We start from the raw sequence: 26622 nt of genomic DNA, 5'->3' as shown, positions 1-26622 counted from the left end.
GGCAGAAGCAGTCAGCACAGCATGTACATATCATCGAGTGTACATGTGAAGGACATCGAAACTCTTATGACTGTGGAAAGGAAAGACGCCTAACGTAAGTACTTTTCATGTCTTTGGATGCAGGTGCTACATCTGAATGACAAGGATCATCTTGGGAAGTTTGATTCAAGGAGTGATGAAGGAATCTTTCTGGGTTACTCAGGTCATAGCTCAGCCTTTCGTGTGTTCAACATGAGAACAAAGGTTCTGGTTGAGTCAGTAAATGTGGTGTTCGATGACTACGCTCAGATGGAATGGGAGAAGCCTCTGATCGGGAGTGATTCTGAAGGTGACGAAGGTGATCGGGTAACACAGACAGTAGAGGCAATGCAACAGCCATCTGTGTCAACCGAAGAGCCTCAGATCGTGACTCAGGAGAACACAAAGCAAGTTCATCGGAATCATTCAGCCTCAGATATCATCGGTGAGGTGAATGAAGGGAGGAAGACTCGTGGCATTCAACTGGATTTCAAGAAAATGGTTGGGAAGTTCTCTGAGATGGTGCTATATTCTTGTTTTGTGTCAGTGATTGAACCGAAAGATCACAGACAAGCGTTGCAGGATGAGTTCTGGATTGTTGCCATGGAACAAGAACTCGAGCAGTTTGTTCGAAATGACGTATGGGAACTAGTGCCACGACCGATGGATTGCAACATTGTGGGAACTAAGTGGATTTTCAAGAATAAAATTGATGAGAATGGAGCAGTGGTTTGGAACAAAGCTCGTCTAGTGGCTCAGGGATACTCTCAAGTAGAAGGTGTGGATTTTGAAGAGACATTTGCACCTGTGGCACGGCTTGAGTCAATTAGACTATTTCTGGGAATGGCATGCATACTCAACTTCAGGGTATATCAGATGGATGTCAAGAGTGCTTTTCTGAATGGTCTGATTCAGGAGGAGGTTTATGTCGAGCAGCCGAAAGGGTTCGAAGATGCAGGCAACCCAACTCACGTATACAAGCTCAAGAAAGCGTTGTATGGTCTGAAGCAGGCACCCAGAGCCTGGTACGAACGATTGACGAGCTTTCTAGTTCACGAAGGTTACATGAGAGGCAGTGTGGACAAAACCTTGTTCATACTAGAGAAGAAAGATAAGATTATGGTCGTTCAGATTTATGTGGACGACATAATTTTTGGAGGTACCTCTCAGGAGCTAGTTGATGCTTTTGTTGGAAGCATGACGAGTGAGTTTGAGATGAGCATGGTGGGAGAGCTCAAGTACTTTTTGGGACTTCAGATCACACAATCTGAGGAAGGTGTTTTCATATCACAAAGCACCTATGCCAGAAATCTCTTGAAGAGATTCAAGCTTGATTCAGCCAAAGAAGCAAAGACCCCAATAAGCACAACCACCAGCCTCACGCGAGATGATGAGGGAGCAAGTGTCGATCCAACCCTGTATAGAGGAATGATTGGGAGTCTCCTCTATCTCACGGTAAGCAGACCAGATCTGTGTCTGAGTGTTGGCATCTGTGCTATGTACCAAGCTAAACCTAAGCAATCGCATCTTGAGGCGGTAAAGAGGATCATCAAGTACGTCAAGGGCACAGTTGAGTTCGGCATCTGGTACTCAAAAGGATCGAATCAGAACCTAGTGGGATACTGTGATGCAGATTGGGCAGGAAGTGCTGATGACAGGAAAAGCACCAGTGGTGGGTGTTTCTTTCTCGGAAACAACCTCATCTCGTGGCTCAGCAAAAATCAAAACTCAGTGTCCCTCTCCACTGCTGAAGCAGAATACATTGCCATGGGGAGCTGTTGTAACCAACTACTGTGGATGAAGCAGATGTCCGCTGACTATGGAATAGATTCAGGTCCACTTCTTGTGTACTGTGACAACAAGAGTGCTATAAGCATTTCCAAGAACCCAGTACAACACTCAAGGACCAAGCACATCGACATAAGACACCACTTTATCCGTGAGTTAGTGGAAGGAAAACAGGTAGTGATCGAGCATGTTGTCACTGAATCTCAAGTGGCTGATTTATTCACAAAACCACTGGACTTTAATCGTTTTGTCACCTTAAGAAATGCAATTGGTGTTTGTGGAATTTAACAAGTGTTTTGAGATGTGCAGAACTGATACAGGTACAGGCTCAGGATGATCATAACGTTTCGATTCAGCCTTGAGGGTTAAAGGTCGGAGAAAAAGAGCTACCTATCTTGTCGTCATGACTTGACATCAGTACAGGTTTCACAGAGAGAACCAAACAGCCTGAAAGTAATGTAAGTCGGTCTTTGAGAAATCGCAATGATAAGACTGAGCTACAGGATAATCTATACTTCAGAGATAGGTCTTACATCAAAAACAAGACCTGTCCAAAGCTCAAAGAAAAAACCCAAGGCAGAAAAAGAAAGGAAGCTGCCAAGTCACAGTGTATCCAATAAAAAAATACACTGTGACAAGTACCTAAGGTTCTCTCTTGCTGAATAAAGGTTGAAAACTGGTGAAGAGCATGATAAAGACAAGGTAGTGTGAAAGCTAGTCTCAGTATCAAATCTGGCAAGGCACAAAGAATCAAGAAGAAGCGGAGTGATCATTCGAGTCATGTGCTGAATCAGCTTATGTGTCATCTGTGAATCTGGGTAAAAAAGCAAAAACTGTTTTCAAAAGCTAGTTGAGGTGTGATGAGGTGAACGGTTACTATTTATGTTAGCCATCACAAAATCCTTCGGTTTAAATGTGTCAATGACTGTCGTGTTCCTTGTGATGTACTAATGAATGTTCTTGTGCTAGGAAAAGACTTGTCATGGTTAAACAGGAAGTGGGCCGTGGACAAATGATGCTCATGTAGACAGGCCCAACAGCAGCCCATGAGGAAAAAGGGAAATCAAATAAGGAGAGGGAAATCGAAGCGATGTTGCTATATTTGCGGGAGAGGAAGAGGAAGAGACGCTACATCAAACTGTTCAAAAACCCTAGGTGCAGAGAACTTGTGTGATTCAATTCAAAGCATCTTGGTCCAGATCGGTGAATAAAATGGTGTCTGCAACACGAAGAGGGCTCATCGGAAAGAAATCAAAATCAAAGATGGCACATGCAACAGGTGATGCTTCGTCTCCTCACTTAATCGATGAATCGAGTGGAGAAGATCAAAACCTGCCGGTGACTCAGAGCGAGGGAGGAACAGAGGCTGGAACGGTGGCCAAAAGCGAGAGCGAGTCATTCGCTACAGCAGATGAGGGCGGAAATTCCTCGACCAAATCCCCAGATGAAAATCAGCCTCCCGACGAAGTCCAGGTCGAATCGGTGGCACAAGAGGAGGAACGAGAGGCCACGGATGAGCCTGGAGTAGAGAAGGAAGAAAGCCCAGAAGCAGCAACTGAGATGCAAGAAGCCGAACAGTTGCGAGAAAACGAAGAGGCGGAATCAGAAACTCAGACAGCAGCTGATCCCGTGGGCAACGATAAGGAGATTCTTGAGGACGACGACGGAAGAGATTTGCCATCTCAGACCGACGAACTACCGGAGGAGATGTCGGTTCAGGAGCAGATTGATGAGGTCGGAAGAAAACGGAGTCTGGCGATTGTGTCAGTTCCAGTGGCAAAGAAAGCTCGAAAAGAAAAGAAAAGAGCCACATCTGCAGAGTCCTCTGAGCCAAGGACTGAGCAATCTCCAGCCGCTCCTGGTCCAGAGGCTGAGTCGAGTCATGTCAAGAAACAGAAAAAGAAGAAGGTGCATCTCTGGAACAAAAAGAAAGCTGTGTCTGATGAACGAATCAAGCTGTTCAAGGATCGTCACATCTGGTGTGAACGAGTGGTTGATGTGGATGAGGCTGACGAGTGGAAGTATCATGAGGTACTTCTTCAGAGTGGAATGCGGTGGTCAGTAACGGAGCTCGAACCTTACATGAGTAAGGTAGTACGAGAGTTTTATGCCGGACTACCATCTGAGACACCAAGTGACCCATCACAGGTGTTTGTGGTGAGAATCAGGGGAGCAAAGGTCCGGATCTCGCCGGGAATCATCAACGAGACTCTTCGTCGTGAGCCGCTGTCTGAGGCAGAGAGAAAGGAAGAAGCAGAGGCAGATCTTGTGCCAATCTCCGAGGTGTCAAATTATCTGTCTCAAGGGCATCAGTCTGTTTGGTCCGAGCTTACTTCGAGGGATTTTCCACCCAGGATAGCCGCTCTGATGGTTATCGCGTCGTACAACTGGGTGCCGTCAACAAATAAGCATCATATCTCCGAAGAACGAGCTAGACTGGTCTACAAACTGGCACACGGAGTCAAAGTAGACATAGGACGGATGATCTTCCAACAGATGCTCGATCTGAGCAAAGTGATCAGAGGAGATCGGAGATGGCTGATGTTTCCCTGTCTCATCAGCAAGATCATCAAGAGACAGTTGATCGTGCAGCTTGAAGAAGGAGAGATGTGGGTCTTTCCAACAAAGTACAAGAAAGATCCACGAAGCGGAGAGACATTTCTCAAGAAAGAAGCCGCAGCTGCTGCTACAGTCGTGAGGGCAAAGGGAAAGGAGAAGAAAGAGGCCAGGAAGAAGACTACATCAGCATCAACGTCTCATCAGCCTAGGACGAATCTGCGATCTATAGCAACTGCTCAACCAGAGGCACCAACTGCAGGAGTCAACAGCGTGAGTCTGGGAGTGATTCGAGTACCTGAGGCTCCAGCTGATGCAGAAGGAATCATGACAGCTCTTGAAGATGTTGCATCAGTTCTCGAGCAACTCGGGACAGTAACGGCCATGCTACGCGCTGCAGTCACAGGTAAACCCACTTAGTCCTTATTTGAATTGTAAAGTTATGTTTGCTCATCGGTTATTTTTAACATCTGTGCTCACAAGCAGGGGGAGAAGATTGAAATCGATGGATGCATGAACTATGGGGGAGTTTTTGTTTGGGTTTATTTTGGGGGTTTTCGAATTCTGGGGGAGTAAGGAGAGAGTGTTTTAAGACATTGTGCTTTATGTTTTATTTCGTATCTCTTTGAACTCGGTTATGATAAGACTTGACACTCCATTGGTTTCTTGGAGTCTCTTTTGGTTAATCGGATTTTGTTTTTGAAATCATTCCCAGAATTGTGTGGCTTGTAGTATGTTGGTTGTTGCTTGTTTGGTCTCGATTTCCTGAACAGGTACTTGTGGAGCACATATGCTAAAAAGGGGGAGATTGAAGATGCAAACAAGGCTGGAGCAGCACGTGTAGCAGTCCGACTAGCTCTGGAACTGACACGGGAAGACTTGCGTAGCAATCTACACACGTGGAGGTGAGCTGGAAGCTGAGCTGGAGCTGCAGGACGTGCTGGACACTTCAAGAGACGAGAAGCTGACGTGGATAGGAAGCTTGGAGTATCTTGGAGGATCTATGAAGAAAATATCAAGTTTCCTCTATCTTAGGAGAAGATAGGGAAGGTGAAGATTCTCATGAAGATTTGGTGTAATCAGAAGGAGAATCTAGGCGAGGATCAGCCGCAAGTCTTATTGAGTATAAATAGGCGTGTTGAAACTATGTAGGGTTTTAACACAACTGAGAGAATACTTAGCAAAGGGTGAGCGAAAATCTGTGAGAGTTTTTGTGAGTTAGTGTGCTAAGGGATTTGGGTGAGAAGTTCTTGAATCACGTATCGATTCAAGAATAAGTGAGACTAGTGTAGCAAATCAAGGTGTGTCTTGAGGTTGCTCTAAATCGGGTTCTATATACTTGTAAATTACAAACAGATTTACTAGTGAAATATTCTTGAAGAGAAAATCCCTGTGTTGTGTTATGTGTTAGTTCCCGTATTACTACTCTTACATTTTCACAAATGGCGGTATATATGCATGATGGATTCTAATCATTTTTACTCTTATTTATCGTTGATTTCACTTTTCTTAACACTCTTTTTTATTTGGTTACTACCTTCAGTTTTTGTGAACGGAAAGTTCTGCAAGGATCCGAAGCTCGTCACAGCAGATGACTTCTTTTACTCAGGGCTCGACAAGGCAAGAAATACTGAATCTAGTCCAGTAAGGTCTGTTGTGACTCCCGTCAATGTTAACAACATTCTAGGTTTAAACACTCTTGGAATCTCATTAGTCCGTATAGATTATGGAGTAAACGGACAAAATCCGCCTCACACACACCCATGTGCCACCTAGATCTTGTACGTCAGATATGGAACTCTTTTAGTAGGGTTTGTCACATCAAGTGGAGATGGAAATCGCCTCTTCACCAAAACCATCAACATGGGTGGTATTTGTGTTTCCAGAGGAATTCATTCACTTCCAAGTAAACATTGGACAATCACCCACCTTTGAATTCGCTGGTCTGAGTAGCCAAAATCCAGGTGTTGTCACTATTGCTAACACTTTGTTTGCGTCTAAGCCATTAATAGACCCGAGTGTTCTTGCAAGGGCAGTCCAGTTGGATCCTAGGGTGATTGTGGATCTATAGACAAGTTCCAACCAAAAACTTAATAATATTGTGCTAGGAATTGCTTCAAATTCATACCATCTGAATATGGATTTTGTATTATCCGTTTATCGTAATGTACGTGATGTTTGTCGTTGCTTTTACATTGATCAATTTCTGAATGAATCAATGTTTTCTTTTTTTTTTTAAATGAAAAAGTGTTAAAACATCATCTTGGACATTCACGAAAAAGAATATCTTTTGTGATTTAGCAAAAAAGACAAAATAATAACAAGTACATCGTGTAACTAATGTTTTTGATGAATTTACGAACATAATATTAAACTAGTCGGAGGATTTGTCACATTGTTTCTGATATGAAATTGGACCACACTTGGTGTGTTAGTCAGCACTAACAAATGATTCACTCCAATAGGTTCACGGTACCACAGTTATATCTATTAGGTGAATACCTGCGTTACATGCAGATTTTTTTTTTCAACTATTTCAAATTTGTAAAAATAAATATAATTATCATGTGTTATGTTATCATAAACAATCTTAAAATCAATTTAAAATACAGATTGATAATTATTAAGTAATCTAGAGCTATATAAAAATAAATTTAATATCTATCAATAGTTTTAATTAACTATAACATATATTCTTTTTTAATATTTATAAAAATGTTATTTAAGAATAAATTAATAAAAAAAATATTTTTTTCATTTTTTTATACTTTCTAAAAGTTAATATAATCATCATTTGTTACTTGTTAGTATGTTATTTTAAATAATCTTAAAAATCAATTTAAAATACATATTGACTATTATTAAATAATTTAAAGTTATATAAAAAGAAAATAAATCTATATCAATATTTTTAAATAATTATAACATAATTCTTGTTTAAAATTGACATAAATATTATTGAAAAGTTAATTAATATATAAAAAAAAATAGATAGTTTAAAACTTAATATTAAATTTTATTAAATTTTTTTTAAAACAATGTAATATGTGTCATCTCTATATCGATCGAAACTGCTGACATGACATTCATATGAAGAGAGTTTGCCATCTTTTATATATAAGATTAATAATAGAAATTTATGAGGTTTTTTTTTTATGAAACAATGTTTAAATTCACAAAATTAGAGAATTATGATTATGAACTATGTTTATTTATGAAACATAATGCACTTGAGATTTGAAATGGCAAGTGTTAGTGATCAATTAATTAGATTAACAAACTATACGTTAAAGGTTTATCAAATGAATCCTCCCTCGACTTTCTTTCACTATTTATAGTTGTTGACTTTAAAATTACCTTGGTTGCTGGATTCACGATATATTGGACTCAAAATTTTATGACAAAGTAATGTTCCTATATAACACTAGAGGCATTATTTCTTTTAAATTATTACTATCAATTTATGTATATAGATGAAAGTTGAAACAGTCCTGTCGTGCCTACTCAATTATAGAAACAATCAAACCAAAATAACAGTTTCAAATTGACATTTGATTCAGTCAACTCAGCTGCATGTGTTAAATGACATATAACTAAATATATTAATGACAAATTGAGGGAAGATAATCATGAAACAGACATTTTATGTATAACTTTCCAACACTTGCCATTCCAAACTTCAACTGGATAATTTTTCATTAGAAATAAAAATATATTGTATGTTCACATTTCATTTGTAAAGATATTCTTTCTCTTTCTATTTCTTAACAACAGATTTATAATAATTTAATACATAATATTACTTAAGTTACTAAACACTATATTTCTTTATATCATATTTATTTGATCTTAGTTTTGTTAAAAAATCACATTATCCATTTAATAAAAAAATTTCATTTTTTCATGCATATTAAAATTAACTGTTTTCTATTAAAATTTAAATATTTTAGTCTGATGTTGAACTGGTTAGATAGAATGTATTAATCCAATTTAATATATTTAAATGTGCAATTTTATTCATATAAAGATACTATTAAAATTAATTATAAAACCAATAATTATCTACCATTTATGTAATTATAATGTAAAATAAATATAATTGTAACTATTATTTGTAATTGTATAATCAGTGCATAAATTTGAAACTAAAAATATCAGTTAACATTTTTTAATTATATTTCTATATATTATATTTGCATATTTGAATAAAAAATTGCGATTAATATTTATCCCGTGCAGAGTGCGGGTAATCACCTAGTTGAAGTATTATTACCATAAATATGGAGTGTTGTGGGAACACGATTTTTCAAATCCCAACGCTTTCAAACTTAGAATTCAGAAATTTTCAAAATTTCCTAAATTTACAGGTCTAGTATATGCATTTCTATAGACTAGTTCAGCACCTAAACTCATCTATAAATTCAGCTCAAATGCCTCATATGTTTCTTACCTCTTGACTAATAAACCATACTCAAGAAACGTAAACACTTCCCCTTCTTCCACGAATCATTTCATTGAATATATGGCAATGAAGAGTATCTCCTTTCTTTCAATTCTCTCTCTTTTGGCGTTAACACTTCCATTAGTCATTGGTTCTGACCCGAGCCCTCTTCAAGACTTTTGTATTGGCGTCAACACCCCAGTAAATGGCGGTACGTAAATGTTGATTTCCTGCTAGTTTTTTTTTACTCTCATTTTCCATTGATTTCTCATCCTTAACACTTTTTTGGGTACTATGTTCAGTTTTTGTGAACGGAAAGTTTTGCAAGGACCCAAAGCTGGCGACCGCGGATGACTTCTTTTTCTCAGGGCTTCACAATGCAAGAGCCGTAAATAATGCAGTCGGATCGAATGTGACAGCCGTCAATGTTAACAACCTTCCAGGGTTAAACACCCTTGGAATCTCGCTTGTCCGTATTGACTATGGAGTGAACGGACAGAACCCGCCTCATACCCATCCACGTGCCACCGAGATCTTGGTTGTCCAACAAGGAACACTTTTCGTAGGTTTTGTCTCATCAAACGGAGATGGAAATCGTCTCTTCACCAAGACACTGAACAAGGGTGATGTGTTTGTGTTTCCAGAAGGACTCATCCATTTCCAAGCCAATGTGGGACGATCTCCAGCGGTTGCATTCGCTGCTCTAAGCAGCCAAAACCCAGGTGTTGTCACTATTGCTAACACTGTGTTTGGATCTAACCCGCCGATAAACCCGAACGTTCTTGCTAGGGCATTCCAGTTGGATCCTAAGGTTGTCATTGATCTACAGAACAAGTTCTGATCATGATGTAACAAAACTTGTGTTTTGGAATTTCTTGCATTTCTTGTATTCGTCTAAATAAGGATCATGTATTGTTGGTCGTTGCTTTTTTCCTTCAAATTTGTCAATGATTCTTGTTTTTATTTCATCAACAATGAATTACATTCGTGTCATAGATTTTTCTCACTAAATTTTTTTATTCAAATGATCAATTATATAGCATATTACGATGGAAAAGTGTCTTTAAACAAGTTTCGGAAAAAAAAAAGAATAGACGTATTTCATCAGAAAACTCAGTAAGGAAAAAACCATTTGTCAGAAAACTTGGAATAGAGTACATTTTCTTGTCGTCGGAAAAGAATACATTTTGTCTGTCTATCTGGTTATAGTCTTATTTTGTAGCAACTAGACATGTTGATTGTTGACGTACTCGGAAAAAAAAGACATGCAGATGTACTACATTTTCTGTTATTATTATTATTTTTAATAATTTTCATTTCTTTCTAACATCTGTCTATTCTGCTATATATTTAATGTCAATTACAAATGAGGTAAAATGTTTGCGAAAAGAATATGCAAGTCAAAGATGGTCTACAAAATAAAAAGGAAATTTGGTGTAGTAACAAGAAGATAAAAGGTATTTAGGTGAATAAAACCTTATTATTTAAAAGGGGAAAAAGTACCTAACAGCTCTTCAGTTTCTTTCCACTCTAGCATTTCTTATGTTTTATAATATATATGGTTTTTACATTTTACTTATTTTTACTTTTTCTCTAACATCGTTTTCTTTTATCCAACTTTACATTTAGTTTTCTCTCACCCTTATAGGTAAGTTTAGCTCCCAGAATTAATTTTTGAATTTCAAAATATTTCCAACACATCCATCCTCTCATCTCTGTTTTTACGACGAGATCGCTCTCTTCATATTCGTACTCCTCTATACGGCGAAATCTACTCTGTCTCTCTTTCTCTGTCATACGGGGAGACCTTATCCATCAATATCACCCTAGTGTATTAAACAGCGAGTCTCTATCTCATAATCGCCGGGTCTGGACCTTCGACCATGCATGGTGAACAAATTTTTATCACTGCTGACTTTTTCTTCTGCCACAAGTATTGAAATGTACTTGCTTCTCTGTTGCTACTTCTACTACTTCTATTTTATTGTTTTCATTTTTCTTCAGTATTGTTCTTGTTTTTGTTCAATGCTCTGCCTTTACTTGCAGTTATCCGCATCTGGATTTATTTGTTTTATAGATCTAGAATTCTCAATTAATTCAGCTATCACTTAGCTAATTACATCATTGTTAGAAATCGCTATTCTACAAATTCTTGCAAATTTGTTCTTTTTTTTTCTTTCGAGTACCAGTGTATTCTTTATCCACATCTGGGTTGCAACGTATTCAGATCTGCGATTTTTAGATCTTACTTTCAGTAATTGATTATCTACACAATAGCTAGTAGTCAATTACTTGTTGTGATAACATCGTATTTTGACCAGTTTTATGGATCGTTTTGAAATATTGTTTCTATGTTTTTTATTGCTTTCAGATGTTTTTATTATGTTTTTCGAGTACTTGTAGTTTCAAGACTCTTTTAAGGAAACTTAGGAAAAACCTTAACAAAATGGATAGAAGACCAGATTTCAGCTCAGAGTTAAACCATCAGAAGTTCACGCTCAAATAAAGACTTCTCACCGTCTGATCCAGCTCAAATTTGGAGACCTTGATGATAGAATTACCAGCTTTCCAGCACACTTTACATCATGACAATCCAACGGTTCAATCAAAAGTTACGCGAAGCGCAAGATGTCCCGTAAACCAGCCGGCAAGCATTCCTACCTGTGGCCAACATCCATTTCGCACCGGTCCCGTCCTTCCCGTCTGCGGAGATTGGTCTGTCCGGCCTAGAAGCCCATTTTCAAGTACAAAGTTATTGACAAAACCGAAGAGCTTGACTCAACCATAGATAATGTGGTCTATACTCTCGATGAAGTTGAAGAAAACTTTGAGGAGATCATGCAAGGACTTGGAGAAAACATTTTAGCACCTCACATTGAAGACCTAGGCCTAGAGAGGAAGTATACTAAGCCAGAAGATCCAGGAGATCATTCAGGAAGCAAAGAAGCAAGCAAATCCAGCAACTCACCTAGGAGACACTCTCCCGCGGTCGTATCCCCTGTGACCGCGGCCAAGAGGCGTCCACCCATGGTCGTGCTTGGTCTACCCGCAGCTCACGGTCGAATCCCCGCGGTCGCGTCTCCTGCAGTCATGGCCAACTGTCGAAACGTTCCAAAACAGCCTCATCCGGCTCATACAAGCAGTTGTTCGTCTGATACACCCTCTGGAGTAGCTAGACCCCTCTTTCAGCAACTGATTTACTCTATCAGCACTCAGGAATCTGTATACGAAGACAAGCCATTACCATGCAACATGGCTTTGTCTTGTGACTCTTTTTTCTTCATCTTTAATTTTTTTCTCCTGTTTTTCTTCTTTGACTCCAACATCTTTTTTCCTTATCCTTATTTCTTCACTATTTCGTGTTCTCATCTGCTTCGTTTTCTCCATGGTTTAATTCAAATTCATCTTTTTGTTTTGAGTTCTTATCATCAACTTCGACTTCTTCTTTATACTTCTACTTCTAAGTTATAAGAATTATAGGTGAATAAAAGTAAGAGCAATATATATGATTTATTAGGTAAACTATTTGTACGTCTTTTATAATAATAAATAATAATTATGAATGGGTAAAAATAAGAACAATATATAAATTATTAATTAGCAAAAACTAATTAGAAATCTGTTTAATCGTTTATTTTTATTGATGATTATTAAATTTAGAAAGTACATTATGGAAAATAATTAAAATCCGAACACAATTAAAAATCTAATAAATTGTTAAAATAAGATAATTAAGGAAAAAAATTAAAAACAATGCAAAGAATTGATAAAACTTTACTAAAAACATTGAATGAATCTCCAAACACAAAAGAGATTCATCGTAGAACCTGCACCTAATAAAGCAGTGTACATCATTCGAAGAGAGGAGCAAGAACCCATCAACTTGCCTCATAGAAAAATTTGACATACTCGCGTATCATCGTGAATCAAACCCAAAGCATAACATGCATCTTCGAAAGTAGGGTGGACAACACCATTAATTATTAGTAGCATATAAAAACATAGATCGCAAACGACATGCAATGAAACCCTCAAGTAGTAGGCTTCGCCAACGTTGGGGTTACAATTGGCTATAATACTCGGTCTAGAGTTGCTGCAAAGATGGGGATGCCATTGATGTTTTTACGATCCCAAATCTAATAGGTCAGATTCAGAATACATATACGATATGGCTTTAGGATAGTCTTAACTACACTTCAACCAACCTGTAAATTTATCATTGTAAACATAGGCAGAAAAATGTTCACCTTCTATAAAAACGATTTGAGATGGAGGCAGATGACATGGCAAAATATGAGGATAACAGAGGGGACGATTGCTACTGGCTACAGAAAATTCATTAATTTTTTTAAGGAAAGAACTATTAGGCAATGGATTTATATAAGAAGAACGGCTAGAAGCAGAAAAAAACATTTAAATCACGGATTAAAATAAAATAAAAACATATTTTTATTTACCTGACGATACTACTGTAAGGCGAGAGATGAAATATTCAATCAGCAAAGTATGAACTATAAAAAAAATAGTAGGTTGTCATTACGGAAATGCATAAATAATAGTATATATTGATTTTTTTTAAAAACGTAGATGAATTTTTTAAAAAGGATACTAGACCTTAGAAGCGGACGTTATATGTAAGAAAACAATAAACCGAGAGGAGTATATATAGTATGATGGATACTTAGGCTTTAGGCTAGTACCAGCTTTAATATTAGTAGCCCATAACCAAAATCAGTGGCTAGTGCCGATTTCGAGATCGGTGGTCCATTAACAAAATTGCTGACCCATAATCGAAGGAAAAAAGTCATGTTACAGGTATTTATACGTAAGATTAATTATCGACCTATCAGAACTAACTAAAATACAATATAACTTTTTTAATAATGATACTTAGGACAATCGCTGTAGAAACTACACATCATATTTTGACCTTATAAATAATAGTATATTTGATTACCGTCTCAGATGCTTATGCAAAGATTTTGAAAAGGTCTATTCACTCTAGAATTTGAAATGGTTCGCACTAAAATGACATATCATATGTTATTTAAACATGGATTTTAAAATATAGTTTAGAAAATAGCGTTATTAGATACCAGAGTATTTTAATATCAAATCGTACCGACTTCATAATTTATCTAAAATCAATTAGAAAACTTATTACAACTCAATTCTTTCCAACTATTTGCTTTAATTTGCTTTCCTGCTGGAGTTGTTTCCAGCAATCCGACGGATGTACACGAGAGTGTTACCAGAATATCTCTTCGAAACCTGGGAAAGAACAAGTGAAGATGGTTAGAACAGTCAGGATATAACGGGTAAACAAAGATATTTACAATATATTCACGATCAATGGAATCAAATTTTTATGACATTGTTCCTAAAGAAGACCAGAGGCCATATTTCTTTTAAATTATTACTATCAATATATGTATGTATATAGATAAAAGTTGATACAGTCCTATCGTGCCTACTCAATTATAGAAACAAGAAAACCAAACTAACATATTTACGATATATTCACGATTGGAGTCAAATTTTTATGACAACGTAATGTTCCTAAATTAGAGGGTCTTTTAAATTATTACTATCAATTTATGTATATGTAGGTAAAAGTTGATACAGTCCTGTCGTGCCTACTCAATTATAGAAACAATCAAACCAAACTAACAGTTACAAATTCACATTTGATTCAGTCAACTCAGCTGCATGTGTTAAATGAAATATAACTAAATATATTAATGACAAATTGAGGGAAGATAATCATGAAACAAACATTTTATGTATAACTTGCCAACACTTGCCATTTCAAACTTCAACTGGATGATTTTTCATTAGAAATAAAAATATATTGTATATTCATATTGTAGTTTTTTGTAATTGAAGTATTCTTACCATAAAGATGGAGTGTTGTGGGAGCACGATATTTGAAAAATAAAATTCTCAACGCTTTCAAACTTAGAATTCAGAAATTTTTCAAAATTTCCTAAATTTACAGGTCTAGTATATGCATTTCTATAGACTAGTTCAGCACCTAAACTCATCTATAAATTCAGCTCAAATGCCTCATATGTTTATTACCTCTTGACTAATAAACCATACTCAAGAAACGAAAACACTTCCCCTTCTTCCACGAATCATTTCATTGAATATATGGCAATGAAGACTATCTCCTTTCTTTCAATTATCTCTCTTTTGGCGTTAACACTTTCATTGGTCATGGCTTCTGACCCGAGCCCTCTTCAAGACTTTTGTATTGGCGTCAACACCCCAGCAAATGGCGGTACGTAAATGTTGATTTCCTACTAGTTTTTTACCCTCATTTTCATTCGATTTCTCATCCTTAACACTTTTTTGGGTACTATGTTCAGTTTTTGTGAACGGAAAGTTTTGCAAGGACCCAAAGCTGGCGACCGCGGATGACTTCTTTTTCTCAGGGCTTCACAATGCAAGAGCCGTAAATAATGCAGTCGGATCGAATGTGACAGGCGTCAATGTTAACAACCTTCCAGGGTTAAACACCCTTGGAATCTCGCTTGTCCGTATTGACTATGGAGTGAACGGACAGAACCCGCCTCATACCCATCCACGTGCCACCGAGATCTTGGTTGTCCAACAAGGAACACTTTTCGTAGGTTTTGTCTCATCAAACGGAGATGGAAATCGTCTCTTCACCAAGACACTGAACAAGGGTGATGTGTTTGTGTTTCCAGAAGGACTCATCCATTTCCAAGCCAATGTGGGACGATCTCCAGCGGTTGCATTCGCTGCTCTAAGCAGCCAAAACCCAGGTGTTGTCACTATTGCTAACACTGTGTTTGGATCTAACCCGCCGATAAACCCGAACGTTCTTGCTAGGGCCTTCCAGTTGGATCCTAAGGTTGTCATTGATCTACAGAACAAGTTCTGATCATGATGTAACAAAACTTGTGTTTTGGAATTTCTTGCATTTCTTGTATTCGTCTAAATAAGGATCATGTATTGTTGGTCGTTGCTTTTTTCCTTCAAATTTGTCAATGATTCTTGTTTTTATTTCATCAACAATGAATTACATTCGTGTCATAGATTTTTTTCACTAAATTTTTTTATTCAAATGATCAATTATATAGCATATTACGATGGAAAAGTGTCTTTAAACAAGTTTCGGAAAAAAAAAAGAATAGACGTATTTCATCAGAAAACTCAGTAAGGAAAAAACCATTTGTAAGAAAACTTGGAATAGAGTACATTTTCTTGTCGTCGGAAAAGAATACATTTTGTCTGTCTATCTGGTTATAGTCTTATTTTGTAGCAACTAGACATGTTGATTGTTGACGTACTCGGAAAAAAAAAGACATGCATACTACATTTTCTGTTATTATTATTATTTTTAATAATTTTCATTTCTCTCTAACATCTGTCTATTCTGCTATATATTTAATGTCAATTACAAATGAGGTAAAATGTTTGCGAAAAGAATATGCAAGTCAAAGATGGTCTATAAAAAAAAAAGGAAATTTGGTGTAGTAACAAGAAGATAAAAAGTATTTAGGTGAATAAAACCTTATTATTTAAAAGGGGAAAAAGTACCTAACAGCTCTTCAGTTTCTTTCCACTCTAGCATTTTTTATGTTTTATAACATATATGTTTTTTACATTTTACTTGTTTTTACTTTTTCTCTGACATCGTTTTCTTTTATCCAACTTTACATTTAGTTTTCTCTCACCCTTATAGGTAAGTTTAGCTCCCAGAATTAATTTTTGAATTTCAAAATATTTCCAACACATCCATCCTCTCATCTCTGTTTTTACGGCGAGATCGCTCTCTTCATATTCGTACTCCTCTATACGGCGAAATCTACTCTGTCTCTCTTTCTCTGTCATACGGGGAGACCTTATCCATCAATATCACCCTAGTGTATTAAACAGCGAGTCTCTATCTCATAATCGCCGGGTCTGGACCTTCGACCATGCATGGTGAACAAATTTTTATCACTGCTGACTTTTTCTTCTGCCACAAGTATTGAAATGTACTTGCTTCTCTGTTGCTACTTCTACTACTTCTATTTTATTGTTTTCATTTTTCTTCAGTATTGTTCTTGTTTTTGTTCAATGCTCTGCCTTTACTTGCAGTTATCCGCATCTGGATTTATTTGTTTTATAGATCTAGAATTCTCAATTAATTCAGCTATCACTTAGCTAATTACATCATTGTTAGAAATCGCTATTCTACAAATTCTTGCAAATTTGTTCTTTTTTTTTCTTTCGAGTACCAGTGTATTCTTTATCCACATCTGGGTTGCAACGTATTCAGATCTGCGATTTTTAGATCTTACTTTCAGTAATTGATTATCTACACAATAGCTAGTAGTCAATTACTTGTTGTGATAACATCGTATTTTGACCAGTTTTATGGATCGTTTTGAAATATTGTTTCTATGTTTTTTATTGCTTTCAGATGTTTTTATTATGTTTTTCGAGTACTTGTAGTTTCAAGACTCTTTTAAGGAAACTTAGGAAAAACCTTAACAAAATGGATAGAAGACCAGATTTCAGCTCAGAGTTAAACCATCAGAAGTTCACGCTCAAATAAAGACTTCTCACCGTCTGATCCAGCTCAAATTTGGAGACCTTGATGATAGAATTACCAGCTTTCCAGCACACTTTACATCATGACAATCCAACGGTTCAATCAAAAGTTACGCGAAGCGCAAGATGTCCCGTAAACCAGCCGGCAAGCATTCCTACCTGTGGCCAACATCCATTTCGCACCGGTCCCGTCCTTCCCGTCTGCGGAGATTGGTCTGTCCGGCCTAGAAGCCCATTTTCAAGTACAAAGTTATTGACAAAACCGAAGAGCTTGACTCAACCATAGATAATGTGGTCTATACTCTCGATGAAGTTGAAGAAAACTTTGAGGAGATCATGCAAGGACTTGGAGAAAACATTTTAGCACCTCACATTGAAGACCTAGGCCTAGAGAGGAAGTATACTAAGCCAGAAGATCCAGGAGATCATTCAGGAAGCAAAGAAGCAAGCAAATCCAGCAACTCACCTAGGAGACACTCTCCCGCGGTCGTATCCCCTGTGACCGCGGCCAAGAGGCGTCCACCCATGGTCGTGCTTGGTCTACCCGCAGCTCACGGTCGAATCCCCGCGGTCGCGTCTCCTGCAGTCATGGCCAACTGTCGAAACGTTCCAAAACAGCCTCATCCGGCTCATACAAGCAGTTGTTCGTCTGATACACCCTCTGGAGTAGCTAGACCCCTCTTTCAGCAACTGATTTACTCTATCAGCACTCAGGAATCTGTATACGAAGACAAGCCATTACCATGCAACATGGCTTTGTCTTGTGACTCTTTTTTCTTCATCTTTAATTTTTTTCTCCTGTTTTTCTTCTTTGACTCCAACATCTTTTTTCCTTATCCTTATTTCTTCACTATTTCGTGTTCTCATCTGCTTCGTTTTCTCCATGGTTTAATTCAAATTCATCTTTTTGTTTTGAGTTCTTATCATCAACTTCGACTTCTTCTTTATACTTCTACTTCTAAGTTATAAGAATTATAGGTGAATAAAAGTAAGAGCAATATATATGATTTATTAGGTAAACTATTTGTACGTCTTTTATAATAATAAATAATAATTATGAATGGGTAAAAATAAGAACAATATATAAATTATTAATTAGCAAAAACTAATTAGAAATCTGTTTAATCGTTTATTTTTATTGATGATTATTAAATTTAGAAAGTACATTATGGAAAATAATTAAAATCCGAACATAATTAAAAATCTAATAAATTGTTAAAATAAGATAATTAAGGAAAAAAATTAAAAACAATGCAAAGAATTGATAAAACTTTACTAAAAACATTGAATGAATCTCCAAACACAAAAGAGATTCATCGTAGAACCTGCACCTAATAAAGCAGTGTAACATCATTCGAAGAGAGAAGCAAGAACCCATCAACTTGCCTCATAGAAAAATTTGACATACTCGCGTATCATCGTGAATTAAACCCAAAGCATAACATGCATCTTCGAAAGTAGGGTGGACAACACCATTAATTATTAGTAGCATATAAAAACATAGATCGCAAACGACATGCAATGAAACCCTCAAGTAGTAGGCTTCGCCAACGTTGGGGTTACAATTGGCTATAATACTCGGTCTAGAGTTGCTGCAAAGATGGGGATGCCATTGATGTTTTTACGATCCCAAATCTAATAGGTCAGATTCAGAATACATATACGATATGGCTTTAGGATAGTCTTAACTACACTTCAACCAACCTGTAAATTTATCATTGTAAACATAGGCAGAAAAATGTTCACCTTCTATAAAAACGATTTGAGATGGAGGCAGATGACATGGCAAAATATGAGGATAACAGAGGGGACGATTGCTACTGGCTACAGAAAATTCATTAATTTTTTTAAGGAAAGAACTATTAGGCAATGGATTTATATAAGAAGAACGGCTAGAAGCAGAAAAAAACATTTAAATCACGGATTAAAATAAAATAAAAACATATTTTTATTTACCTGACGATACTACTGTAAGGCGAGAGATGAAATATTCAATCAGCAAAGTATGAACTATAAAAAAAATAGTAGGTTGTCATTACGGAAATTCATAAATAATAGTATATATCGATTTTTTAAAAAGACGTAGATGAATATTTTAAAAAGGATACTAGACCTTAGAAGACGGACGTTATATGTAAGAAAACAATAAAACTGAGAGGAGTATATATAGTATGATGGATACTTATATTAGTACCAACTTTAATATTAGTAGCCCATAACCAAAATCAGTGGCTAGTGCCGATTTCGAGATCGGTGGTCCATTAACAAAATTGCTGACCCATAATCGAAGGAAAAAGTCATGTTACAGATATTTATACGTAAGATTAATTATCGACCTATCAGAACTAACTAAAATACAATATAACTTTTTTAACAATGATATTTTGGACAATCGCTGTAGAAACTACATATCATATTTTGACCTTATAAATAATAGTATATTTGATTACCGTCTCAGATGCTTATGCAAAGATTTTGAAAGGGTCTACTCAATCTAGAATTTGAAATGGTTCGCACTAAAATGATATATCATATGTTATTTAAACATGGATTTTAAAATATAGTTAAAAAATAGCGTTATTAGATTCCAGAGTATTTTAATATCAAATCGTAACGACTTCATAATTTATCTAAAATCAACTAGAAAACTTATTACAACTCAATTCTTTCCAACTATTTGCTTTAATTTGCTTTCCTGCTGGAGTTGTTTCCAGAAATCCGACGCATGTACACGAGAGTGTTACCAGAATATCTCTTCGAAACCTGGGAAAGAACAAGTGAAGATGGTTAGAACAGTCAGGATATAACGGGTAAACAAAGATATTTACAATATATTCACGATCAATGGAGTCAAATTTTTATGACAATGTTCCTAAAGAAGACCAGAGGCCATATTTCTTTTAAATTATTACTATCAATATATGTATGTATATAGATAAAAGTTGATACAGTCCTATCATGCAAACTTAGAATTCAGAAATTTTTCAAAATTTCCTAAATTTACAGGTCTAGTATATGCATTTCTATAGACTAGTTCAGCACCTAAACTCATCTATAAATTCAGCTCAAATGCCTCATATGTTTATTACCTCTTGACTAATAAACCATACTCAAGAAACGAAAACACTTCCCCTTCTTCCACGAATCATTTCATTGAATATATGGCAATGAAGACTATCTCCTTTCTTTCAATTATCTCTTTTTTGGCGTTAACACTTTCATTGGTCATTGCTTCTGACCCGAGCCCTCTTCAAGACTTTTGTATTGGCGTCAACACCCCAGCAAATGGCGGTACGTAAATGTTGATTTCCTACTAGTTTTTTACCCTCATTTTCATTCGATTTCTCATCCTTAACACTTTTTTGGGTACTATGTTCAGTTTTTGTGAACGGAAAGTTTTGCAAGGACCCAAAGCTGGCGACCGCGGATGACTTCTTTTTCTCAGGGCTTCACAATGCAAGAGCCGTAAATAATGCAGTCGGATCGAATGTGACAGGCGTCAATGTTAACAACCTTCCAGGGTTAAACACCCTTGGAATCTCGCTTGTCCGTATTGACTATGGAGTGAACGGACAGAACCCGCCTCATACCCATCCACGTGCCACCGAGATCTTGGTTGTCCAACAAGGAACACTTTTCGTAGGTTTTGTCTCATCAAACGGAGATGGAAATCGTCTCTTCACCAAGACACTGAACAAGGGTGATGTGTTTGTGTTTCCAGAAGGACTCATCCATTTCCAAGCCAATGTGGGACGATCTCCAGCGGTTGCATTCGCTGCTCTAAGCAGCCAAAACCCAGGTGTTGTCACTATTGCTAACACTGTGTTTGGATCTAACCCGCCGATAAACCCGAACGTTCTTGCTAGGGCATTCCAGTTGGATCCTAAAGTTGTCATTGATCTACAGAACAAGTTCTGATCATGATGTAACAAAACTTGTGTTTTGGAATTTCATTCTTGCATTTCTTGTATTCGTCTAAATAAGGATCATGCATTGTTGGTCGTTGCTTTTTTCCTTCAAATTTGTCAATGATTCTTGTTTTTATTTCATCAACAATGAATTACATTCGTGTCAGAGATTTTTCTCTCTAAATTTTTTTGTTCAAATGATCAATAATATAGCATATTACGATGGAAAAGTGTCTTTAAACAAGTTTCCGAAAAAAAAAAAGAATAGACGTATTTCATCGGAAAACTCAGTAAGGAAGATACCATTTGTAAGAAAACTTGGAATAGAGTACATTTTCTTGTCGTCGGAAAAAAATACATTTTGTCTGTCTATCTGGTTATAGTCTTATTTGGTAGCAATTAGACATGTTAACGTACTCGAAAAAAAAAAAGACATGCAGATGTACTACATTTTCTGTTATTATTATTTTTTTAATAATTTTCATTTCTCTCTAACATCTGTCTATTCTGCTATATTTTTAATGTCAATTACAAATGAGGTAAAATGTTTGCGAAAAGAATATGCAAGTCAAAGATGGTCTACAAAATAAAAAGGGAAATTTGGTGTCGTAATAAGAAGATAAAATGTATTTAAGTGAATAAAATCTTATTATTTAAAAAGAGAAAAAGTACATAACACCCCTTCAGTTTCTTTCCACTTTAGCATTTTTTATGTCTTAAAACATATATGTTTTTTATATTTTACGTTTTTTTTACTTCTTCTATGACTTCGTTTTCTTTTATCCAACTTTACATTTAGTTTTCTCCCACCCTTATAGGTAAGTTCAGCTCCCAGAATTAATTTTTGAATTTCAAATTATTTCCACCACATCCATATCCTCTCATCTCCGTTTTTATGGCGAGATCGCTCCCTTCATATTCGTACTCCTCTATACGGTGAAATCTACTCCGTCTCTCTTTCTCCGTTATACGGGGAGACCTTATCCGTCAATATCACCCTAGTGTATTAAACGGCGAGTCTCTATCTCATAATCGCCTGGTCTGGACCTTCGACCATGGTAAACAAATTTTTATCACTGCTGACTTTTTCTTCTGCCACAAGTATTGAAAGGACTTGCTTCTCTGTTGCTACTTCTACTACTTCTATTTTATTGTTCTCATTTTTCTTCATTATTGTTCTCGTTTTTGTTCAGTACTCTGCCTTTACTCGCAGTTATCTGCATCTGGATTTATTTGATTTTGTAGATATAGAATTCTCAATTAATTCAGCTATCACTTAGCTATTTACATCGTTGTTAGAAATCGCTATTCTACAAATTCTTGCAAATTTGTTCTTTTTTTTTCTTTCCAGTACCAGTGTCTTCTTTATCTACATCTGGGTTGCAACGTATTCAGATCTGCGATTGTTAGATCTTACTTTCAGTAATTGATTATCTACACAATAGGTAGTAGTCGAGTACTTGTTGTGATAATACCGTATTTTGACCATTTTTATGGATCGTTTTGAAATATTGTTTTTATGTTCTTTATTGCTTTCAGATGTTTTTATTATGTTTTTCGAGTACTTGTAGTTTCAAGACTCTTTTCAGGAAACTTAGGAAAAACCTAAACAAAATGGATAGAAGACCAGATTTCAGCTCAGAGTCAAACCATCAGAAGTTCACCCTCAAATAAAGACTTTCTCACCATCTGATCCAGCTCAATTTTTGAGACCTTAAGGATAGAATTACCAGCTTTCCAGCACACTTTACATCATGGCAATCCAACGGTTCAATCAAAAGTTACGCGAAGAGCAAGATGTCCCGTAAACCAGCCGGCAAGCATTCCTACCCATGGCCAACATCCATTTCGCACCGGTCCCGTCCTTCCCGTCTACGGAGATTGGTCTGTCCGGCCTAGAAGCCCATTTTCAAGCTTAGTGTCAATCTCTTCCAGGGCCAGAATGGAAACTTACTATCAGGGTTGCGAGAGATAGTTGGTTATGATCACGACAGTTACGTATTCATAGGTTCGTGACTCGAGTTCTAAATGATTTAGCTAGGATCTTTTAATTTACTTTTTAGAAATGCTTTGAATCGTTCATCCCCTGGAGAGAATTTCCCTAAAACCCCAGCGTTTCGTCTTTATAAGTCTTCGCTGATTTTCATACAAGTTTTAGTCATTAGGTTATTTTCTTATTCCAGCCGATTTTCATTCAAGCAATTTAGGTTTAGTCGTTTCTTTGTTTTTAGTTGATTTTATTAGGTTTAGTTATTAGATCATTTTGATTTCCATTTTTTCCCGTTAATATTAGTTTTTACGTTTTAAAGACATCACCAAAACCCATTAAAATATTGCATGGTTCTAGACTGCCTTACTTCATATTTCTTTCGAAGGCTTTTGCCGAAAAGAATCTCCTTCCTTGTGGATTCAATCCCTAATTACTACAATCGATCAGCGGTGCACTTGCGGTTTATTGATTTCATTAGGGTAAAACTTGACACCCGCACACCACACCACATCAAGTTTTTGGCACCATTTCCGGGGAAGGCATGCGTTTCCTTTTCCGAAAAACCCTAAAAGGTTGGTACATCGACTCTAGAACCCTTTTTCTACTTATTTTTGTTTTCGGTTCTCTTTGTTTCAGTTCCCGAAGTAATGGACCCTATAAATCGAAATCTCTACTACGAGGGAGGTTTTTACAACACTTCTCAAGCCACCAGACGTAGAGAAGAGCAATACATACGCGACCTCTGATATGTTCATAATTTGCATCATTTAGGTTGCATAAATCATTCCAAATCATGTTTTATTTCATGTATTTTAGGTCCCTAGGGTTTGTTTTAGAACTTAGGAGATGCATTAGGTCCCAATGAGTCTTTGCATGTTTTGAGTGTCTATCAGGTGATTATGGAGCTGAAAAGATGAATCCAGGAGGTGGAATGGTGAGCAGAGCTTGAAAAAGTGGAAAACTTGAGTCTATGGAGGTTATCGGCCATTCTCGCTGGCCAGGAAGGTTTTACCGGCCATTTTCATGTACCGCGGGAAGCTTTACCGGCCATTTTCACGTACCGCGAATTAAGTATATCGGCCAAAATCTCCGGGTGCGAACGAGTCTCAGAAATCACCTGTCCGGGGAGCCTTCCGGTCCGATTCAGATGGCGGGTCCTTCATAGAAGTTGGAGAGCATTGAAGCACGGTCTCATAGCAATTGGAATCGTAGAATTCTGACGCGTGAGCAGAGAGATAAGCTCGTCGGAAGAAACCCCTGTCTCGCAGGTATTCCGGACCGAGCAGATCAGTTCTGAAGGATGCGAAGGACGGTGCACTTCCAGGCCGATTCAGCTTCCGGGTCCTTCATGAGAATCAGAGACATTTGAGTTTTCTTTCCAGAACGTCCAAGAGCATTCAATTCGGATCTATGAGCAGGAAGATACGGCCTCCGGAATGGACACATGTCTAGACGCCTCTCTCTGGTCGTATACATGCACTGCAAAGATGTGCCCTCCAGGAAGCCTTCCACCTCCCAAGCACTGAAACTTCCTTCACAAAAGTTGGAGATAAATGAGTCCTCTGTCTTCTGCAACCGAAATCATTCAATTCGGACAAGTATCACAGGAGTTACACTCTCCGGAATGCGAAGTGATCTAAGCTGCTCTGGATGCTGCGAGATGGTCTTGCGACTTGGTTAACCCGCAGGCCTGAAGATGAACACCTGAATGCTGATGCTGCGAGTTGAAATGTGCGGGTAAACTATCACTGGAAGAGGTCTGGAGCTCCCGAGCAAGAGAAATGCTAAGTCCACAATCGTGCGACTTAGGCATGCGAGTCATCCGCGCCTGGATCTATGCCGCACGATCACTCGGAATTCACTCCGACTTGAGCCTGCGACCTAAGTGCAATAGAGACCAACCCGCACAGTTTCTACATCCCCCAGAAACCGGCTCAGCCCTGCGAGTTGGAGAGGAAGGAGACCATGCCGCAGAAACACTCGCAATTTACTCCTAGATAGGCGTGCGGCTCCGACAAGGCGATTCAAGCCTCACAAGACAAGTCTTCATCTACTGCGACTTAGGTGTGCGGCCTGGGACATACTGAACCGACCCGCAGCTTTTCCCACTTTATCCATTAAAACCGGGTCAGGACCCGGTTTGTTCCGGGCTGACCCGGTTCGTTTTTAAGAAGGTATAAATACTTTTTAGGGTTTTTTGGGGGAGAACTAAGTTTTATTCCCTTTGTCTCTTGCCTTTTTGGTGAAAAGACTCCATTAAGAAGAGAAATATCTTTATTTGAGTGTTTAATCAAGAGAGTTTAAGGAGATCTGGGTGTTTAAAGCTGTTTTCTTTTGAATCTATCATCTCCATCTCCATTTCTCATCATTAATCATGCTAATCTACTCAACTTGCAAAAGTTTAAGAGAGATTAGTATGATTAGTGAGTAGTCACCTTAATGAGGTTCTAGATGTGTAGGTTAGGGTGCTAAAGTGTTAGATTAGGAGTGCTTAGGGCTAGATTCATTGATTCATCTCTCTAAACAGCTGTTCTCTATGCTAAATCCTTGATAATCACTTGAGATCTAGATTCTGGGAATTTCATGCACCAAAAGTGTTTGATGAAATTCCTGAAAGAGTTGTGTTAGAGGTTTAAGTAATTTTTCATCATGGGAATGATTTGTTAAATGCTTGAATGATCATTAAGAGCTGTTTGTTAATGCATATTGATTCATGTTTCACAAATGGGAATTTGGTTTGAAAATGGATTAGTATAGGGGTTAATACCTTCATGAGAGGATTAACCTAGATTAGAGTTCTTAATCATTTGAATCATGTCTCATCATTGTCATTAGCATTTCTAGTTTAACACCAAGGCACCCTAACCAACTATCATGTCTAGAATCTCATGCCTCCATCATATCATATTCACATCATTTGTCATTGTCATTTGTCTTTAAACCTGTTTATGTTTATAGTTGTCTCTAGATTAATCAAAACCTATTCTTGTTTGCTTGAATTAAGAACTTGATCATATAGCTTAGTGTCTAACACCACATCTGGATTGATAAACCTCTTTGTACTACATTGACAAGGGGATTGATAGCCCTGAGACCCTTAAAAGTCTTATCTATCAATTGGCGCCGTTGCCAAATTGTGGTTTGATTAGCATTAAGCTCTGATCTGTTCTTGAGATCAAGTGCTTACTTTCTTGTTTTTACTGATTCCTTTCAATTTCTGTTGTGATTTCAGGTATATGAACACCAAGGTCTAGATCAAGAAGCTGCGGTCCTTCTTTTCCTCTAAACGACACATCAAACTTTCTGTACCAAGGAGGAGAAGAGACAGACGTGTAGACACTTGATCAGACTGA

The 26622-nt window shown here is 37.2% G+C and overlaps 3 protein-coding genes and 1 pseudogene across 7 annotated transcripts; all 4 read left to right on the top strand.

The window, feature by feature from the left end:
• Positions 1–6433, top strand: part of LOC112088516 — a 9951-nt pseudogene extending 3518 nt beyond the window's left edge.
• Positions 6434–8884: 2451 nt separating this feature from the next.
• On the top strand, positions 8885–9644 carry LOC18022636 (germin-like protein subfamily 1 member 11). 2 transcript variants are annotated; one of them, XM_024158891.1, is made up of 3 exons: positions 8891–9014; positions 9106–9330; positions 9445–9644. In XM_024158891.1, the coding sequence occupies exons 1-3, from the start codon at positions 8891–8893 to the stop codon at positions 9642–9644; spliced, it is 549 nt and encodes a 182-aa protein (XP_024014659.1). The 2 variants fall into 2 exon arrangements, with proteins under 2 accessions (XP_006405681.2, XP_024014659.1); XM_006405618.2 differs by having other exon boundaries at positions 8885–9014; positions 9106–9644.
• A 5241-nt stretch (positions 9645–14885) lies between these two features.
• LOC18022635 (germin-like protein subfamily 1 member 11) lies at positions 14886–15713 on the top strand. 3 transcript variants are annotated; one of them, XM_024158894.1, is made up of 3 exons: positions 14886–15086; positions 15175–15399; positions 15514–15713. In XM_024158894.1, the coding sequence occupies exons 1-3, from the start codon at positions 14957–14959 to the stop codon at positions 15711–15713; spliced, it is 555 nt and encodes a 184-aa protein (XP_024014662.1). In that variant the 5' UTR covers positions 14886–14956. The 3 variants fall into 3 exon arrangements, with proteins under 3 accessions (XP_024014662.1, XP_024014661.1, XP_006405680.1); XM_024158893.1 differs by having other exon boundaries at positions 15241–15713; XM_006405617.2 differs by having other exon boundaries at positions 15175–15713.
• Positions 15714–20461: 4748 nt separating this feature from the next.
• Positions 20462–21289, top strand: LOC18022634 (germin-like protein subfamily 1 member 11). Of its 2 annotated transcripts, none has more exons than XM_024158892.1 (2): positions 20462–20662; positions 20817–21289. In XM_024158892.1, exons 1-2 carry the CDS (start codon positions 20533–20535, stop codon positions 21287–21289), a joined length of 603 nt encoding a protein of 200 aa, XP_024014660.1. In that variant the 5' UTR covers positions 20462–20532. The 2 variants fall into 2 exon arrangements, with proteins under 2 accessions (XP_024014660.1, XP_006405679.2); XM_006405616.2 differs by having other exon boundaries at positions 20751–21289.
• Positions 21290–26622: the final 5333 nt, after the last annotated feature.

This window comes from Eutrema salsugineum, unplaced genomic scaffold (assembly GCF_000478725.1).
Source record: "Eutrema salsugineum unplaced genomic scaffold, Eutsalg1_0 scaffold_14, whole genome shotgun sequence".
Lineage (NCBI taxonomy): Eukaryota > Viridiplantae > Streptophyta > Magnoliopsida > Brassicales > Brassicaceae > Eutrema > Eutrema salsugineum.
This window is presented reverse-complemented; position numbering and strand designations above follow the sequence as displayed.